Source organism: Brachionichthys hirsutus, chromosome 7 (assembly GCF_040956055.1).
Source record: "Brachionichthys hirsutus isolate HB-005 chromosome 7, CSIRO-AGI_Bhir_v1, whole genome shotgun sequence".
NCBI lineage: Eukaryota > Metazoa > Chordata > Actinopteri > Lophiiformes > Brachionichthyidae > Brachionichthys > Brachionichthys hirsutus.
In genome coordinates, this window is record NC_090903.1 from 14,224,090 (window position 1) to 14,245,112 (window position 21,023).

General features: G+C 42.7%; 2 protein-coding genes across 2 annotated transcripts; both read left to right on the top strand.

The window, feature by feature from the left end:
* The first annotated feature begins 481 nt into the window (after positions 1-481).
* Positions 482-2,013, top strand: LOC137896191 (proline-rich protein 14-like). The gene is made up of 6 exons (XM_068741722.1): positions 482-487; positions 588-765; positions 861-949; positions 1,038-1,109; positions 1,191-1,321; positions 1,510-2,013. Exons 3-6 carry the CDS (start codon positions 927-929, stop codon positions 1,749-1,751), a joined length of 468 nt encoding a protein of 155 aa, XP_068597823.1. The 5' UTR covers positions 482-487; positions 588-765; positions 861-926; the 3' UTR covers positions 1,752-2,013.
* Positions 2,014-12,258: 10,245 nt separating this feature from the next.
* On the top strand, positions 12,259-17,144 carry vax1 (ventral anterior homeobox 1). Its single transcript, XM_068741701.1, has 3 exons — positions 12,259-12,472; positions 13,650-13,837; positions 16,593-17,144. Exons 1-3 carry the CDS (start codon positions 12,259-12,261, stop codon positions 17,142-17,144), a joined length of 954 nt encoding a protein of 317 aa, XP_068597802.1.
* Positions 17,145-21,023: the final 3,879 nt, after the last annotated feature.

Here is a 21,023-nt window from a genome sequence, read left to right on the forward strand (position 1 = left end):
GAAATCATTGTGACAAAATATACGATAAAAAAAATCTCAACCTTTTTCCTCTTCTCCTAGCGCCGCCTCAAACTCGTCCTCCCAGGATGCCTTGCACTTCCTGCAGCCAATCAGGATCTCTCAGTATCTCATCTGGACAATGGCAGTTCTCTGATTTCACCACGCCCCTCGCGTGCTCGTCCAATCGCAGAGCTTTTTACCTTTTCCTCAGCACTGCCTCCTGTAGCCGTGCCCCCATGCTGCGGTTCTCAGCAGTTGCCATGGAGACGATATTTGAGTCGGCGAGGGGCGTAACTTGTTTGAGTCCCCTGAGGCCATTGAAGGACTGGACAGCCCCGCCTGGCCTGAACAACGACCACTGGTTGGTTGGCTCTAATATTAACCCTTATTAATATTCATGAGTATTAGTACATCATAATATTGCACTCAGAGCATTAACTATAACTTTCCTTTCTCCTTGCAGCTATGTGCGTACGCCTACACCCAGGTGAATACAAATATACCCTATTTTAATGTCTTATTTCGTTGTGCGTCGTTTTTAATTGGTGTGCGGTTCGTGCATTTTAAGTAATTTATATCTCTAACAGCCCAGCTTCTCCCACCCGGCGACTTCAGAAGCAGCGGTCCAATCACAGCTCCCGTTGCCTACGCCTCCCCCGGCGACGGTCTCTTCCTTCGCCGTCATCTTCAGCCAATGGACTATCTGCTCTGCTTTCCACGAGCCAATCGACAGCAGGCCCAGAGTTTCTCAGCACAAATGGAGAGGTGGATGTTTTTTTTGTTGTTTCCTGTTTTTTATTGTCAAGTCATTTTTACTCATAGTTTCCACTGATTGGATCTCTGTGTCCATTTTATGTCAGCGAGCCAAACGCGTCTCACAGATTCGAATCCGGCGGGCATCACCGCGTGAAACGTTGCTCACGCCAATGGGACTGCCAAAGGTCGAAAGGTAGGTCGCGTGGGTGTGGAGGAAATGAACACAGTCATTTACAAACACATTGACCATATTCCAAAATCATCAGTAAACATCTTTTCAGGTTAAAGAAGAAGGAGTTCAGTCTGGAGGAGATTTATACGAACAAGAACTACAATTCCCCCTCAACCAACAGGTAATGGTAACCTTTAAAATGAATAATGCAAATCTCGCTGAATCTCCAGTCTTCTACCATGTTTTGTTTTTCACCCCACAGGAGTCCTGAAACAATGTTTGAGGAGCCACGGGAGAAGAATGGAGCGCTACTCCTGATTGGACAGCAGAAAAGACGGAGGGTTCTCCTTTTTCCTGACTTCACTCAGCCCCGGAAAAGGAAGAGACTGCAAGGTGGGTTGGGAAATGTATTGAGAGCGTGATAAAGCGACGGTAGTCTCATTTATGTCCCTCCTTCGTGTTATTTTGTATTTTATTTCTAACTACGCAGTTGTATCTATTATTACTACATAGAGGTAGCACTTCTCTTTTCATCATCTTGTTCTTCACACTTCTTTTTTCAAAATGTTTGTCGACTTCAGGGGCGGGACTTCCTGTTACCATGGTCCCCAGGAAGCGGAAAGCATCTCTCCGTCAGTGCAATGGCAGCGTCCCTCATGGGGATGAGTCAGACGTGGATGTGATGCTGGTGGAGCGACTTTCTGATACAACGAGGCTTGGATGTGTGATCTGTGACATCACATCCTGTCAGCAAACCAAAGGCCGAATGAACACATGGGTTTTTTTTGCAGTGTATTTGCTGTTTTATTTTTTACAGTGTTAGATGTGAAACGTGAACCAGATGGATAGAAATATAAATGTACATTTTCTTCGTATTGCTGATCTGATCTGCTCGGAAGAAAAGCCCATAACGGGCAGCTTATATTTTCAAGAGGTTTGTTAACATCAATACTCTATTGTAGTACTCTATTAGTACTGGGGCAGTACTGAATGAGTACTACGGCAGTATTGTGTGAGTACTGGAGATCTAAAATATTTGGATCAATACAATTTGTGTCTGCAGTTGGGTTTGTTGTTGATTATTTGTGGACATGAGATTAAAGTATGTATATTTACATTCAGATTGTCTGTGGTATCGTCATTGGTGTTGGGAATTTGTTAATGACTGGTTATCAGCTGGTCGAGTTTATGCTGGCCTCACAGCCAGATGGTACTGGGTTCAAATCGTGTCTGCATCGGGGTTCTCCTGTTTCCGCCCACCTCCAAAAACATGCAATTTAGGGGAATCGATTACTCCAAATTGTCCGTAGTGTATGAGTGCGTGCGTCGGTGTGCGCACGGGGGTGGGGGAATAGTTGGTAGCAATGTTGAAAAGTTCAAAGAGCCCCAGCTTCAAATCCCACCACGGGAATGGGATAGAGAGGGGGTAGCAGGGTGGGCCCAGGGCCACCTGGGCGGAGTGAAGTGGACCGGTCCAGTTCACTCCGCCCAGGCAAGGCCCCAGGCCCGCCCTGCTACCCCCTTTCCACCCCACTCCCACAGCGGGACTCGAACCCAGGGCCTCCGACACGGTGGTTGGTAGCAATACCAACCACCCCCCAGTGCGGGGTAGGAAACTCGAGGCATTAACAAAGTCATACTTGTCGGATGATGAGGTGCTATTTCAGATCGCAGCGTGTTGCACTGGAGCTGTGCTTTTTCCTTATGTGACGTCGTACTGCGTTCTCGGTGGTGCAGTGGGTAGCACACCTGACTCACAGCCAGAAGGTCCTGGGTTCGAAACCAGGGGGTGCAGCATGTAGTTTATTTTTTTACAAGAATTTGAGGTTTGTTGTTTGGTCCTCGGCAGCTGTGCTGGATCAGTCGGTCTTCGCCTCTGCGCTTTGTGATGATGCTGGAGAGACACTGATTTTGGGTGTGAGAGTTATTATTGCGTGTGGATTTTGGTTCATGGGTTAATGTGGCTTCCAGTGTGTGTGTCTCTAGTTCAGCTTTTCCCAACCGGTGTGCCGCGAGAGATCGTCAGGTGTGCCGTGAGAAATTTTCCAAAAAAATATATATATTTTTTTATTTTTTATTTTTTATAATATCACGTAATTAACATTGTCGGGTGTCCGCGCTGTAATAAAGCGTGTGTGCCGCCCGTAGATCGCTCTTCAGACTTTGAAGCGAACGACAAGAGCTGGTTTCCGTCACTGTGAGCCAAAAAAAAAGTCTGTTAAAGTCTAACGTGATTGGTCGAGATGTGTGTGTGGGCGTGTGCGTGTCCACAACGAGCAGGGGGTGGGGGGTGTTTACGCACACGCAGCACAGCGAGCGGACGAAACGAAAGGGAGGCAGGGAGAGAGAGAACTTTAGACCAGAGACAAACGACGCGCTAGAAAGGGTGAGGAAAAAAACGAGCGATAGAAAACGTAGAAATCTGGACACATTTTAAATAAAGTAAGATCGTATCTTGAGGAGCCGCTTATCCAAAGAAGTGCAGACCCACTGAGCTGGTGGGAGTCCAGGTGTTCAGTCTACCCACGTCTTACACACGGAGATTGAGACTGTATCGTGGCAACATCTGTCCCCTCAGAGAGAATCTTCTCCAGAACAGGACAGATGATAACAGAAAGGAGAAACAGGATCAGCCCCTCCAAGCTGAGCCACTTGGTTTCCTTTGATGCCAATCTTCAGTAAAACAGTAGAACTGTTACCTGAATGCTGCTTTATCTTTTGCACTTTTTAATTTATGTTTTCTTGTTGTGTTGTTTGAGATTTAAATGCAGAGATTTGACCTTGTTCTCTGTGAGATGTGTTTGGTTTGGTTTTGTATTTTATATTATATAATATGTTTATTGTAGCTAGCAGTGCAAAGAGGATTTAAATAAAGACATTTAATAAACATTTGATATATTGCATGTTTTTACATTAGTAGCTAATTTTACACAATGCACATGATTTGGTATTAAATTAATTTTGTCAACAACAAAAAAATCTGAGGAGCCACTTGGGAGCCAAAAGAACCGGCTCTCTTAAAAGAGCTGGAATTCCCATCACTACACTGAACTGGAACAAGATGGTGGTTTAAAGCTAAACTTTGCTGATTTTCCTTTGGACAGTTTCTGGTTATCTGTTGCCAAGGAGTTCCCCGTTCTAGCCAACAAAGCTATTCTGACATTGCTCCCGTTTTCAACCACATATCTGTGTGAGCTGAGCTTCTCAAGCTCGACAGCGATAAAAACTACAAACAGAGAGAGACTGAGAGCTGATGAGAAAGAGCTTCGTGTGTGTCTTTCTGCCATTACTGCCAGGATATCCATTCTGTGTTCATCCAAACAGCCCCAGCTTTCACACTAAGTATAAATACATTAAAAAACTATAGTATTAACTATATGTATTATAATAAAGCTCATCTAATCTAATATGTACTGTGTTAGAACGTCATTTTGGTTGGTGGTGTGCCGCAGGATTTTGTAAATGTAAAAAGTGTGCCGCGGCTCAAAAAAGGTTGGGTCAAAAAAGTTGAGTCACTACAAGAATTCCTCTACTCGCGTCTCTATTCAGCCTAAACGACGAAGTGATGGACATTCAGACGCCTCAGGTGTGCCGAGTTCAGTCCTGTTTCGTTTGCAAGGCTCCTAAAGTCACTGGGAATAACTTAAGAACAAGCGGCGTCTAAGCATCAGCTGCGTGTTTGAGTCCATGGGAAAAGGAGACGTTGTTTTTTTTTTTTTTTGTGCCAACGTGTATTTCAGATGTATTCTAAGATCTTCACTATCATTGCAATCACTGCTGATGCAAGCGATGAAACGGGCCGAGGCAAAAACCGGAATGGAATGCCGGATCACACGAGAAAGACGCGCTAATGTCACAGTTCCTCCTGAGACTGAGCGGAGAGGGACGCCAAAGGGACTCGACTCAGCCCGTCCACCTCCATTTAATGTCGGGCGTCTAAAAGCAGAGATTCAAACCAACGAATGTGGGGAAAGTTCCGGGTTGAACGCGGGAATCCCGTGGAAGCGGCAGCACTTTTGTTCCTTTCCCACACCTGTTCAACCTCCCACCATTAAGACCAATTTATGGTCAAACTGCAGTTTTATAAATACTCACAGACTCCATCGGGAGTATGAGGCGCACCTCGGCCCAGGCCCCGGGAGGAAGCCGCTGTCCCGCAACTGAGGAGGAGGAGGAGGATAGAGTTTTAAAGCAACGATCCGATTCCATAAGCAGCTCGACTGTTTACGAGCAGAAGGAGATCACGAGATGGGATTCAAAATGGGCTTTTATGCTGATTTTATGTTACCGTACCTTCATCCAAGGATTCCGAGATGAGCGGATGATATAATAATATATTACTATAACCCACACTTCGGAGATACCTCCCGAGGACCGGCCCGCCATCATCCGGAGGTCGTACCAGTCCATCGGGAGGAAGATTCCATTCCCAGGATCTCACGCTGTCTGTTCTATAGACAGTTTTCTTTGGCTTCTTCTTCCGTCCTCCCCTGTGTCCTCCGACCGGCGACCCGGTAACGGACAAAGCGGTTGAGAGCATGAACGAATGAATGAGTGAATTTAAAACTGCGCGTAATGGAAAGAGGAAACTCAATGGCGTTTGTCCAGAACCCTTCATTGACCCGGGAGGTGAGGGGGGGGAGCATTACCTTCCGGGACCGCATGAGGGCGCTAAAGGCTTAATATTCACACAACTCACCTGTTCGACGTCACACACCTGTCCAGTCGTTTCATTCTGTGGCCCACGGGCTAATTCAATGGCTCCAGGAAATGCAAATCTGCAGCCACAGTTTATTCCAGGGTCATGATTTAATTTGATTCCTTTTGATTTCAGGCTATAAAAATAACAAATGAGGAAAAGAAGGTGAACACAAAAGTTCAGCATTTTTTTACATTTATTTTTTGATGATTCTGATATTTTCCTCAACATAAATTGTTGTCTGAGAATAAATCAGTCAAATCAGTATTTTGTAGAATAGAATTAAACAAAGATGGGTACCAATCTGGATTACCAGATTGGTATCTGAAGAGAAAATGAGGCATCGTCCAAACATTCTCATGTTCGCCAGAGTCCGTGGATTTGAATTATTTTTATTATTTCTTTCTATTGTTTCTAGAGAACCTTCTGTAAGGAGGTTTTGTTTTTTTGGTTTATTACATTCAGAACTTTGTAGAATATTTTGTGAACGGTCTGCAAAGAATCCACCACATTACTGCATAAATAAGCAGAAGTCGATGAATGTGAGTTCGGGCTCTTTATAAGCTGCATAAATTGCTCAATGGAATTTCATGTAACGTGTCGGGTCAGACTAATAATTGGAATTTGGTTTAATTTAATAAAAAAGTACGTTTTGGGACCTTGGCTACTGATTATGTTTCAGGTCTATACATAAGGTTATCAATCACAAAAAGAATCTTCTAATTAAGTGTTTTGCAAAGATATTCAGTTTGTCATGAATAAAGAAGCTTTAAACAGTTTTTTCTTTCTTCACAATGACTCAATTTTAAAATGGTTGCTCTTTCAATTTCCGCACTTCGACTAATAACATATAAATTGCTTCCACTGTTTCTAATATTATGCAGTTTTACAGAATCTCAAAATGTGCCCGCCCTCTCCATTATCCTTTCACACACAACGTATGGTGGGCATTAACAGCTCTGAATTAAACTTGTATTTACATCAGTTTAGTCTAATGGGATTATCACATCTGCAAACACAAAACACAAAAGATGAATGTTGCCAGTTAATGAAGCGCCAAGGACATCGTTTCATGTGACCAAAGTGACGTTGGAAAAATGTTTTGATGAGACCAGACGTTTTCAGAATCATGTTTCCCTTCTCGTGCAGGAAGAATGTGGGAACGCTTTTAGGCTCTGGTGTAAAGGGTGATTAACGTGACCCATCTTTTCATTCCTTGCTCTTCAAGCGTGACTCCTTTTCATCTCGCCGTGAAACACGTTCAACCCGAAAAACCACGTCGTTGCTGCAATTAGAATCACAAAAACGCGTGAAAGATGTTTATCGGTCTCATTTATTCGTCTGGATTTCTGCCGACGCTTGCTTGTGACTGCTCTGTTTTTGCCTTGGGATAGATTACGTGTTGATCCGTGCCCTCGTGGATTTGTTTCCTGCATCGACCTTGAACGTCTGCAGGGAGACAGAGAGTTGGTAGTTTCTGCTGGTTTCACATTAAGGAGATCATCCCATTTGTTGTTTTTTCAAAGAAATGATGCTAGAAATGGTCTTTTTTGACATTTGAATCAGTTTTTCCGCTAATTTATTCAACTATTACACAACAAAAACGTTCACGTGGCACGAAGTTTGTTTGTTTGTTTTCTTTGAGTTGTCGTCACCTGTTCTGGCAGGACAATCAATGATGTGTTGGTTCACATTAGTAGTTGTAAATAGGGGATGAGAATTGCTAAGATTTAAACGATTCCAATTCCATTTTTGATTCGGTTCTTTGTCGATTCTCTTATAGATTCTCATTTTGGGGAAAAGGGGAAACAAAAACTAGTTAGCGTATATGTCCTGTAGAGGTGAACTACTTTGGAACATTAGACTGGACATCCGGCGTCCACAATGCCGACACACAACTTCTTAAAGGCCGCCGTTTAGCAGCTTTATGCTCTCTAATTGCTGCAGCTCCCCGCAGGAACGCTCTGCTCTAATTCTGCAGTTAAGATGAGGTTAAACAGGGAGCAGCACAGCTTTACCGTGTTTCCAAACACTCCCGAAAGATTTCCCTGATTACAAAAAAAAAAAAAATAATCCATCTGCGCTCTGATAAATGGAGGCGACAGAGACAGGAAGGGAAACGATGTGATTCATTTTCAAAGCTTTTCTGATGCTTTCCATTGTTCTGCTTGGGCTTTATTCTCCTGGTGCGCCACGACGACCGAAGGGGACGTAACTGTTGCAGCGACACAAAGGCGCTCCTCAAATTACACCTGGGACAATTACTACAGCAATGTGCTGTCGGCTGGACAAAAGAATGCTATCTAAAACGGTTCACACAGAAAGAAAATCGAACGCTGCTCCGGCTTTGTTGCAGGTTATCTGGTGTGTCACCGATAAATGTCTTATTATCAAAAGAGCGAAATATTTTCTGGTTCTTAGACATTTAGTGATTTTTTTTCCACGTACCATAATAAAATGTTCCCAATGACGATTTGGATCCACATCAAGTTTATAGGACATAGGATATCTTTTCAAGACAAAAGAAAAAGACTCACAAAAATGTTCAATAATTCCTGCCCCTATTCCAACTGTTCAAGCAATCAGTAGATACAGTGGAAAATTATTAAAGATGCAAAAAAAATAATTTTTTGTGTTTTTTCCAGAAAAATGAACATTTCTGTAAATAGCTAACAGACTGGAATCTGCGAAGAAGAGTATTGATCTATCAGCCTGCTGAGAAAACTATTGGTTGGTGGGCCTCATTGATCCGTCGTGAGTTGTGAGCAAAAAGTTTACTGAGTTAAGCATGTTTAAAGATATTTCTGGTTGAATTGCAGTGGCTGAACATCGGTGGAACCCTTTCATAATCGGCATCTAATCATTTGCCTGGAAATTGCATTCCATGTTGAAATAGATACGAAATGAAACGTCACGACCTGAAGGTTACACAAAGCTATAAATCAGTTATTGCAGATGTGTCCCGACTTAATTTTAGGAAAATCTATGAAAATTTGGCCTCCAGTTTTTTTCATTGCGTCCTTGGTGTATGGTTCCTTTTTGACTACTCTAGCACGGGCTTCAGTCTGTGTTACTTAAAAAGACAAAGACCCTGCCCAAAAACTGCGCCACTTATCATCCAATATCCAAGTTAATGTGAAAATATTGGCAAAGACATCCGAAACTGTTCTCCCAAATATTATCTTGGAAGATCAGACAGATTCATTAATGGGGGGAAATATTTCCTGTTGCCTTGAACGTCGTAGTCGTAATTTCTTTAGATGGGGAGAAGGATGGGGGTGTTTAGTCCTACATTTATTTTTTATTTATTTTGTTTTTTTTAAGGTTCTGCTCTCTCATATTTCCTGAAGCTTGCATTGGCACCCATAACAAATGGTCTGCAAATTTCCATTTATGCGTAATTAATATTTGATTGTTTAAAAAAAATGTGTAATGCTCATTTTACATTTGTGTAACTTATTTAGTTCAGTTATTACTACCATTTGAGGACAGCAGAAAAAGAGGGTTAAAGAAAATGAATTGAGAGTTTCCCGATGCGCTGATGATACTGTATTCTATGTGACTGATCAAATGGTAAGCATTACAGGGATAATCTATTGGGAAAACTTTAGCATTTAATAATGTCTTCTACACTTCCAACAAATGTCCAAATTTAATTATCTATTCTACTCTCTGGAATGGCCTAGCTAGCTTTGTTGTGATTATATATTTTAAAAAAAATAATCCCACATTTCTTGTTTCTAAATTAAATGTTTGCTTTCTTAAAACAACATTTCAATCACCTTTTAAGAAGGTGAATCGTGGTCAACACATATAGATGTTGCTGTTAAGGGCATGTATTCACAACTATCTGTGCACACCTCGGGCTCATTCCATGCTATATATTACATGGTTGTATTTGTTATGATCTACTCTTAAGTTTACAACATGTGTAACGGCTGCAACGGCACCTCAACATTTCTGTTTTTTCCATTTTGCAGAAGAACTTAATCGATTTGAACCCAATGCCTAGAAGATTAGTCAAAGACGGAGATGGATGTCATTCTAGAAGTTCTGCAGATGCAACACACAATCTTTTACAAAAATGATGTTTACCCCCCCCCACCCCACCCCCAATGTCCCAGCGAGGTTACCGATAACAATAAAGAAGAGGGCACGGCACTTATTCCATATTGGATGTATTTGAACTACAAGGACAATGTTTGTGAGATTTTAAGCCCTGATTGTACATTAAATGTAGAACTGTCATTGACCTAAGCAACAACAAGCACTTGATGCTTATAAAGAACCAAGGATGCCGAACGAAGGGGGAAAAGCAGGATGAAAATTCATCTCTTGAAAACCAACGGTGCTCGACAATTTTTTGAGCTCAGCTGCCAGCCTAGCCCTCGACCATAGATGGAAACAAGCTCTTTGTTTAGAGGGTTCAAGAACAGCTTGCTCTCTTACTGTGGAACATAATCGGTACATTTGTAAACGTAAAGCAAGGCTTTGAATGCAACCATTCATCTAGAGTTACCGTGTTGTCGCTCAGACATCAAGGCTCTCCGAGGCCTGCACCCTCCACAGCAGCATACCTTGTATTAGAGAACCGAAAGTAGCTCTGGGTCTTTTTAACAGGACCGCAAAAGTCCAAGTTGCAGCGATGCGTTTGCATAAAGTTAGTCAGTTCCTCCAGTCTGTCTTGACTGTGTAAAGCTTAAATACACTCCACAATATGAGCCCATATTTGACCAGATTTTGTGAATTTCAGTTTACAGTCATATCGCGCTATATGGCGGTTCACCTTCCGCGGCTTTGCTGTATCCCGGATTTTCCGCTATATCGGGGGATTCTGTGGTAAACTTTAGCATTTTCATTATTTTCCTAATTTTATTGATAAAATAAGCATTTTCTAGCCTAAGAAAAAGAAAATAGTAAAAAGATAGCCAAAGTACGCACGCAGTGTACTTCGCACATTGTGGCAGGGGGGGGGAGTGTGATATTTTTGGTGAACGAGAACGCGAACACATCGTTCTTTTCTCCTCCTCAGCTATTGTGTGCATGCGAGAGGCCAAGTTTCTTCGTCCTCAATCTATTTCCCAGGCTGGAGCTCTGCGCCGCAGCTTGTATAGCCCAGGTCCTTTTTTAGTGGCTCCCTTTTTAGCCACCTTTTTACCTCTCTCAAACAATAGCCCCAGCCCTGCTCTAAGCAGCAGCCCCCCAAACAATTAGTGAATAAAGTTAGTCCAACACACAGCCCTTAAACCCACCCTCAGACCGCTGCCGGGCAGCCACACTCACAGAATTGTTTGTTAATAGTCCAATTAGATAATTACCATCTTTCACTCCTTTTCCTGTCTGTTTCCCATAAAGGCGTGAATGGCACTCAGGGAGGGGGTCAGTTTGAAGAGGGCTTTTGGCCAGCTAAGGTGACAAGAAGGGCAAGAGAATGCCCCTTGCACTAGGCCACAGGTTTGAATTGGATCTTTGTGGCCTAATCAATGGTCTTATTGGATTACTGGCCACTGCTGTGTTCAGAGATATTGTTGCACTGACAATGAAAATAGCTAAGAGTTGGGCGGGTGGGCTGGAAGACGAGTGGTAGAGCGAGGTAGGGGGCCATTCCGGAGGTATGCATGAGCGAGAGAGCGAGCGTCCGCTAGCCTTAGCACTAATGATGAGTTTTGTTCCCCTTTTAGTCTTTTTCAAATTCGCAGGTTAAGATTATGAAAGCTGAAGTATATGTCGCTTTCCAAACGGACGCAGGACAAAAACAAAATTCCCGTTAAAGCAGAGCTCGCTCCGGTGCTCAGATCCTTTTCACCTGTGTCTGTCTCTCTGGCGCTCTCCCACATGACGACAGCAACGTAGTGGCGAGATCAGAACATTGCAGAATTCTGTTGATTGGCGAGAGCGAGAGAGGGCGAAAGGGGGGTGGGAAAAGAAAAAAACAGAATCAAAGTTCGCCGAGAATGCTGCAATCAGGTCCACTGCGAAAAGTCTCGGAGAAATAGCTCAAACTGCGGACAGAAGAAGGATGAAGGACTTTTTTCCGATCTGGAAGCGTCGTATCTCTGTGATTGTGTTCGTTCGTGTGGGTGTTCAGACGGGCTTGGCTGTGAGACCAGACCAATCATTTGTCTTGATTCTCTGGCCTGAAAGCGGCTAAGGGTGTGGGTGGGGTGGGGGGGGACAGGACAAGCTAACCCCTCTATCAAGACTTGATGTATTTCCTCAAACAATTTAGCTTATTCATGAGGTTACACAAATGTGGAGACAGCAAAATTACCGTAATCAATTGAAACAGTGCGTGCGCCTACATGGATGATTATTTGGAGAACGTCTACGCGCTTGGTGTCTATGCAACGAGGAAAGGGGGGCTTTGAGTTACTGTTGCGTCTCAGTGGAAGCCCATGATCATTGGGCAAGGGTGTTTGATCTGTAATAATAGGACTCCTTGGTCGGGCGACGCAAGTATTTCGCCCAACATTAGATAGCCGACGCCGTCCTGGTGAAAGGTGCTGATTTGTAACTAAAAGCCGCCACGGTCCAGACAATCCGGTGCGTCTTCTGTTCTCCTTTTTTCTCCACCTGACAAAGGGGGAAAAAGAGGCGGACAAAACTGCAGGTCCAAGAGGAGAAACTGAGCATGGAGGTCAGGTACAACCAAGAAACGGAAGGGATGGGGTTGAAGAATGGACTAAAGACGGGTAAAGATGACAAGGACTCCCAGGGCAGCTTGTCCAAAAGCTTCCTCAAGGAGCAGCAGGACTCCTTTTCCCCCTCTGGGACCGTGGACAAGTGCGAGAAGAACAGGGGGAGCACGGGGGACCCAGACTACTGTCGGAGGATACTGGTCCGAGGTAGGGCTCCTGGTCTATTTTAACACGGCAATCAGACGGATTCATCTGAGGAAACGTCGTTTAAACTGCTGTCGGTGTGACGACGTTTTAAAATTAGAAATATGAGAGAGAAAAGTTGAGTGTTTGTTGATGCACAGACAATTGAAGTCTCTTCAATTATTTGGTTTGAATTTAAGATTAAATTGAAGAGCATAATGTACCAGAAAGAGAAAAAAACAACAATTGTTTGTGTAATTTCCTTTTGGTGGTTTATTCATTTTGGTTTTTTCTATTTGAGCAGCATTTTAGAAGCAAGTAAATTATTTTTAATAAAAAATATCTGATGATTATAAAATAAATTTCTTCATTTTAGGTCCGACTGCATTTGTTTTTTTCATTCTTGCAGTTTTTGAAAAGTACATTTTCCCTTTCACTATTAGAAAGGAAATTTCATTGTAATATGTTAATTCTAAATCGACTTGTATAAAATTACTCAAATGTTTAAAAATAATGGTTTTTAACTACCCCGGATAAGCGGATAACGATGGATGGATGGATGGATGGATGGGGTTTTTAAAAAAAAATGGTTTTACAGCATCAATATATTATGTTTTCTTAATATTAAGTTTCTGAAAACAACATTAAAATATAATTTTATGCATGTAAGATTTGACACAAAACTAATCAACTTAAAATAAAGATATCACATTTACTGGAATGTTGTTTTTATTGAACATACATTAGTTCATATTTGTTTGTACGTTAGCATCATCTTATGTTGCGTTTTATTGTAGTACGATTGATCTCTTTTGTGTTAGCATAGGTACAGATGACAGGAAATTGAACTTTGAAAACATTTTTAATATGAATTTATTTGGTACACACAAATCTAGAGGTACACACAAATCTAGGAGATCTTTTTTCTATTTGTGGGATTTAATCATCAAATAAAATTAAGTTGTTGTAAACACAAACAAGTACATAATTTTGCTTTAAATCCACAAACAATTATATAATCAATACAAAGCTACAAAAAAAACATTACATTCATTGCCGAGAACAGAATGTATTTATTTATTTGATTTAATTATTACTTTTAAGTGATTTTGAACTGATTTGTACGCTGCTATGGCTCCAGTCGTGTTCAGGGTCCCTCTGAATAATGGATGAGCAACATTTAATGTGCTCCTTGTTGCAGACGCCAAAGGCTCCATCCGAGAGATTATCCTGCCGAAGGGTTTGGATTTGGACCGGCCCAAGAGAACTCGCACCTCCTTCACTGCGGAGCAGCTCTACCGGCTCGAGATGGAGTTTCAGCGGTGCCAGTATGTGGTTGGGAGGGAACGGACAGAACTGGCCCGCCAGCTCAATCTGTCCGAAACCCAGGTAGGGAGGCTCTTATTAAAAAGAAACGCATGCAAACACAAAACAACACATTTATTCCACGCAAACTGGAGGATCTTTGTTTTAATGAACTGCAGTGTGAATTTAATGGCCTTTATGTCCATTTCCGTGACCTCCCTCTATTAGCAACACATGCTTTGTCACCGAAAAAAGGTGAATTCACCCGTATAATCTAATTAATCTTAATTCATTTGCGAATGCTGGCATGGATGATAATTAGTTCTGCTTGTGACAATCTTTTTTTTGGGGTGTGTTTATTTTATTTAGATATATAAAGCTAGAGTATACCGGTACTGTGTTTCAAAGCAGTGAGGCCTGCTTTTAAAGATTTTATGCCAGAATTTTATTTTATTTTGGTGTGCTAATTTGGTGTGAAATGTTTGTTTCATTTTGGAGAATGTTTTCTAAACGTCTAGAGATGATAAAGATTCAAATGAAAGATGTCGCGTGCGTGGGGGTCAGCGGCGAGGTCGCGCTACGGGTGAACGGCTTTCGCACTCGCGCCAGATTCCGAAGTGAGACTCCGAGCCCCTTGGTTTCAAAGCGTTCTGTTTTCAGTTTCATTCATCTATTTAGTTCCTTTAGTACAAAACGGCTAAACACGCCATTAGCTTGGTGCTAACGTTCCGCAGCTTTCACTGCTCGACCTCCGCTCAAGGTCAACCTTCATCCCGCCGCTGACGTCCTTTTATGAAGCGCTACGCCAACTTTCCTTTCTTATTTGCCTTCAATTAAATGCTTTAATATTTCTCCCTTTCATTTGCCCCCTCCACCTCCAAATCCAAAACAAGATCATTAAGATGTTATTCTGCTGGCAAAAAGAAGAAATATAAAACACACTCTGCTCCTCCTTTAGGAGCGGCAAAGGCTGCAGGATTTTCTTCTAATGAAATTAACATTCTGTGATATTAAGGCCATTTGCTGTGTGCACGCTGAATCATCTTTGTTCGCGCTACCAGCTTCGCGGCTTCACCTTGCCATTCTTCGCTCTGGGAATGCAACCTCTTACAACGGCGTTCCTTCTGAGCAGTCGCACGCAGGAAATGGAACGCGTTCAGCGGCAGGGCTGCTTCTCTGGCCATGAGACGGTTGTTAAGCGCCAGTGAATAATTAAACCACTTTCAGCACTGAAGGACAAAATATTAAAACGTGATTGGACTGGCGGGGGGGGGGGGGGGGCTGCTGCTGATTGGCACGTGTACATTTTGTTCCTTATCAAAGCGATGAGTCGTAGAGAACAATGTGATTGTTTTCATCCGTAGGTGTTTGTTGGTTGCCTGCAGGGTTTCCATGGAACCCGGGAGGAGGTTTTGCGTCTCAGGCCGAAATCGATTCCATTAAATTGATATCCAGGATATTTGTATTTCTCCCTTCAACATCTTTGTTGTTTTTCTCTTGCGCTCTGTAGAGTGCCTTCTCTACCGCTGCTAAAGTCGCTTTTAATTCAGTCAAACCTCATCCAAACTGGCCTGGAACCACTTCCAGATTCCTGGATTTCCAACATCCAACCTGGTGCGGCTCGATTTTTGGGGGGATCTGCACCAATTGGGATTTAAATAAAGTGTTTAAAGCGCCCTATTGTGCAAAGTCAAGGATAAATCAATCAATCATGGATTCACCCTTTTTATCCGGGTGAGTGCCGTTGTTGTTCTAGTACTCGGTGAATCAATATGTTCAACGGTTATTCCGATATTGCTAATATAATCCAGTCCCTATAAATCCGTGGATTCTTACTGCAGGCATTAATGCTCCACGAGCCTGACGTGGGGGTGCGTTTTGTTTCCGCGGACATCCGTGGGATTACCCAGAATGGAATCCGTAGACTCTCCTCCTCGCCGTCGTTACCCTGGACCTGACTCGTTGCGACCTGTCGGACGCAGCGTAGACCGCTCGCCGCACTCGTCACCTGCATCCTCAAATGTGGATTGGTCGGTTCTTGTGTGGATTTTTACTTATGAGAAATATATGATTGATAAAAAAGAAAGAAAGTAGGAATTCTTTAATTTTATTATTACATTTGATCAAAATAAATTACAGAGTATATGTATAATTTGTTTCTGCCATGGCCATTTGATTATGTAATTATAGAATATATATATATTAGTATCAGGAAATCCACCAGTTAAAACAGATAAAACCTCATAGGTGACTGTTTTGGATCTGGAGGTGAACATGTGCATCCGCTGTAGAGAGAACAAACGGGATAAATGTGTGTTTCAGTGTTTTACATCTTAAATATTCTCTAACTCTATCTATTATTCTCACATTTGGTGATGTGTGAATTGATCCCTGTGTCTCCTCAGGCATTTTCAATAAGAAATGCTACTTTACGAGACGTTAAATGCCGTCGTCCATACCTAACATGTTCATCCGTTGAGGTCAGAGGTCAGTGGAGTAGGCGGGACCTTCAGCGTCACCCAGGCCGCATTTACGCTGATCACACTCACACCTCCAGTTCAGTCTGCCCACTTGTGACTGGACCGCTCAATTAGAATGTTGCTGGAATCCTCTGTCGTATCCCAGCGCCTCTAAAATTTGATCCAAGCACAACCTAAGAATTTGTGGTATCAAAATAATTCATCTTCTCAGGGTTCGGGTCAAATCGTCTTCCAGCCAAGGACAAATAGCCACTCGGCTAACAAAAACAGCGAACTGGAAATATTTGAATAGTTTCTATCCAAACAGACATATTTAAATGCCTTTAGCATCGCCCTTCTTTTATCTGTGACCCCTTTAGGTGAAGGTCTGGTTCCAGAACCGCCGTACTAAACAGAAGAAGGACCAGGGGAAGGACTCGGAGCTGCGTTCGGTGGTTTCAGAAACGGCAGCGACCTGCAGCGTCCTCAGACTTCTGGAGCAGGGTCGCCTCCTGACTCCTCCGGGCCTGCCGGGCCTCCTGCCCCACTGCGGCAGCGGCGTGCTGGGTTCTGCCCTGCGGCCTTCCTCCATGGGCATGGCCGGCAACAGCAGCAGCAGCAGCAGCAGCAGCAGCAGCGGTGGCGGCGGTACCGGGAAAGCGGGCGGCAGCCCTCCTCTACCCGCCGTCACCAGCTCAGGAACAGTGACGGGTCTGCAGAGCCCACCGGCCGCTCACGGCCTCTTCAACTTTCCCATGCCCACTTTACTCAGCGGCGTCGCCTCGCGCATTGCCTCCAACCCCTTGTCCATCGCCGGGTCGCTAGCCGGCAACCTGCAGGAACTTTCGGCTCGCTACCTGAGCTCCTCCGCTTTTGAGCCTTATTCACGGACCAACGGCAAAGAACCGACGGACAAGAACATTCTGGACTGATGTTTTGTTTTTAGGTAGATGGATTTCCTCCGGATATACTTTCTCGGCTTTTACCGTCTTTGTTTGGTCGCTCATTCGCTGTGCGTCTGTGTCATATTCGGTAGCACGTCGTGTATTCCAGGGAGAAAACAAAGATCTCTGCAAGTCGACAAAGGCTGTGGGAAGATTTTGCACAAAATGTTCATGTAGGGCTTTATTATTTAGGGTTTGCCGCTATAGAAAATGTCCTATCTATCACTCCAAAACAACAATATACACGGAGAAGCGCTGCTGCTGCGATACGGCGCGTGCAGCAGGACGGGCGGGAAGCCTTTCTGAATTGTGTTTTCTTGTTTGATGGCGTTCGATGCAGCCAATCCAGCAAAGTAAGTGCGGAGAGAAAGCCGAGCAGCAGTTTGTGAGATTCGAAAACGTAAAAGAGTGTGAGGAATGAAAAAGCAAATTCTGTTTGAAGGTCACGGCAACTGCTCTGAATTTCGGCGCAATTTAGAACAATTTTTTTGAACTGAAACATAATTCAGAGGTTTTGTGGTTTAATTGTTCAACGTCTTTCTATGGTTTTGGTGAGGATTTTAAAATCTCGCGACAAAGTTTTCGTCTTAGATTTTTTTTTTCCCGTCCGTGACTCTTTTTCTTTTCTTGTGTGCAACACTTTTCTTGCAGGAACGAGTTGCTGAATGTCCTGGAGAAAAGTGTTTCTTTTTGTCGAACACAAAAAAAAAGAAGTCATTTAGACTTTTGAAAATTCTCCTATGTGTGAAATCTTCAAAATCCACCGCCTGCGAAGTTTAAGCAGCCTGATGCTTGTGTGATTATTGTAGAATAAACGTCCTGGCAACGGGAAATGTACCTTAAAATTGTTATTTTATTGTAAATTATTCACCGCTGTAATTAATAGATTATTAGAATATCTGGAAAATAAGGAATGAATGAATGTATTAGTGAGGAATCAATCAAAAACTCTTTGGTACTGTTGTTGTGGCAAAATGTTGTGAAACGTTTGGTACAAATATGATGTGGCTACAGACAAAGACCTGTTCTCCATGTTTCTTTCATACATGTTGCTATGAATCAAGTTGTGATAAAATGTTATGACTGTTATACCTCATACACCAAGGCCTGCTGTTTTTGACTAGCAGTGTAATTCTGTGCTTGCAGAAGCGCACTTTTTATTATGAGTAGGTAACATTTAAACTTTAAAAACACATTAATATACGAGGCGCGCTGTGTCTGTCGGTCGCGATTGTGTAAACAGCGAAAACCAAAAAAAGATAAGACCTCCAAACATTTCAATATTTAAAATGGTGGTGAAATTTGGGACTTTACTGGGATAAATGGGAATTTTTCAGATTTAGAAATCGGTGGCTGGTACTCTTCTATCAGATGAGTTGAGGAGAGTCACAAAGAAATATTCTATTAACTCCCAGAATTCCATAAATTTGACATGAAAATGCAGTAAAAGTTATTTTAATGCTAATTTAGAAGCTAACACTTTGATTTCGGGAGGCCGCGGTCAACAGGAGCTGCTTCCTTTGGAACTTTTGGGAATTCCTTCAGGAAGGGCTGTATTTTCATCCCGAGATACATTTACGCACAGGTGATGCTGATTGGCCGATTAAACCTCCAATCAGGTTTGTCCTCCGATCGGTCCGTTCTTTTTCAGCTCTTTCAGTCAGCGCATTCTTGTCTTTTATTGCTGCGGTTTTAAGTGTGTTTGCTGCACAATGTCTCTGTTGCGTTGCCACACAATTAGATCAAAGTGCAACAGCACGATTCAAACTAATAATAGTATTTATGGAGTTGTGGTCAAATACACAGCCGGGCAATATCAATAATGCGCCTCTTATTTTCTATAAAATACAAAATGACACACAAAAAAGGAAAACAAATAGATTTAAATTGGCCTGAAATGCTTTAGCAACAATTTTTATGACAAGCCTGAAAAAAAAAAAAAATCTGTCACAGTTTCTGTTTATCATTATTATGTGTTCTATCACTCGTTAATCAGAAAAATCTGTTTGATTTCTGGCGTAGCAGTTCCTCCACGCGAGCGGAGACATTCTGGTTGGTTTAATTCTTGTTACATCCAAAACATTCCACAAACATCGCCTTACTTTGTTCCCAAACAGCTAAGTGACATCGCATCTTGGACTCAAGATGTGCCATTCATAAGTCCGTGTTGACCCGCACACGGAGGTAAGAAGTTTTGAGCTTTCAGTGGCAGATGGTGGGTGAGCTCTAGAGCCCAGTGGGTCATGGTGTGGAGAGCGGCTCCTCTGGCCCATGACCTCCTGCAGACACTTAAAAGACATGAAAGCAACGTCCTCATGTGGTTGTTGTTGTTTTTTAAAGGCAGGTTTAATATTCCTGCTAAATAGTTGTTTTCTAGGTTAGAAGAATCAAAATTCAGAGTGGCGTATAATAGTCTAAAAGTGGAAATGTAAAAATCTTTTTTAAACTTGGATCCCCGAGTGCTCTCCGGTTTCTCTTCTTCTTCGTCTTCTGCTGTTTCGTGGTGTTGGCAGGCAGATTATGTGTGAATTAGTGCTACGATTTAAACTGGAATGTTGTCAGAATTTATCCCATAAAATTATCTTAACAACACCTGAATCCCTCTGCAAGTACTTTCCTCTGACATCGTGTCATGTGACCTCTTGCAGCGCCCCCTACTGTTGTGGAGGGTTAGGGTTAGGGTTAGGGTTAGGGCGTTGTTTTTGTTTTGATTTATTTATTTTACGACTTGATTTTTCAAATCACGTTTTTGTGCATTTGTAAAACATGTTGAGGTTGTTGGGTTTTTTTGGTCAAGTTTTATCTTGTAGAGTTAGCTCTATCTCTTCTGACGGGCTAATCCGAGTGGAAGCGTACGGAAAATCCAAGAGAGAGGGAAAACTGAGGATAATTTGTGAGCAGACCAAAAGAAACCAATCCTCCCTGCTGTGTCTCAGGACCCCCCTCCCTCCCCACTAGTGGAAAGAAAGGTCACATTTACGCCTTCTGTCCTACCCTCCACTCCCCACAGCCACCCTCGCCCATTCTTTCCCCTCACCCAAAGTCCAATTAGAAGGAAGACTGGGGGTTTTGTAAGTGAGGGGTTTCGGTGGGGGTGTCTCTGTACGATTAGGGCTGTCAGAGCAGCAGACCACCAACACATGTTTGCATTTTTAATCTCTTTAGAGGTGAATAAAGGCTGCATCCTCACATGTTTTTAACAACTTTTCCTTTTTGCACCATAGATGAGATTAATGTCAAATCAAGGTCTCAGCGTCTTTACAACGTGTTTAAAGTGTTTTGTTTTGCAGCTACATGCTTGTGGGCCTAATTTACCTTTATTAACCTGTGCCAGTTGTTCTGTCTTCAGGACCTGCAACAGGACAAATATGGAGACCATTCTGCATACAGGCATACTGCACATACATAGATTACCTTTATGTAAGGGACATAACGTCCCCAAGGGATCATCTGAAACATCAAAGTGTGACGTTACACGACACGCTGATTGATTGTCTGCAATGATATTGGATTGATCTATTGTTTCCTTATCTAGATGCATCCGGAAATACGTTATCAGACACAAACAAGCTCCAGCATTAACCTCCTGAAGGCCACTTTGGCATTAGATCCTGGAGGAGTCTTTATTTATTTATGGTGAAGAAGAACTTTTGATTTTTTTGGGCTTCTAGGATAAAGAAGGCCTTCTGCTGGCGCTGGCGCTGACGAGGATTGTCCATGAAGGGAGTTTTTTAACAACCGCAGCAACAAAATGAACGCATGAATATTATGACACCTATTTGCTTGGTTTGAGGACTTTGAGGGAAATCCTCAGGAAAACTGATATTTACTGATAAAACTGAAAACGAGGTTACTGCTCCTGTAGGC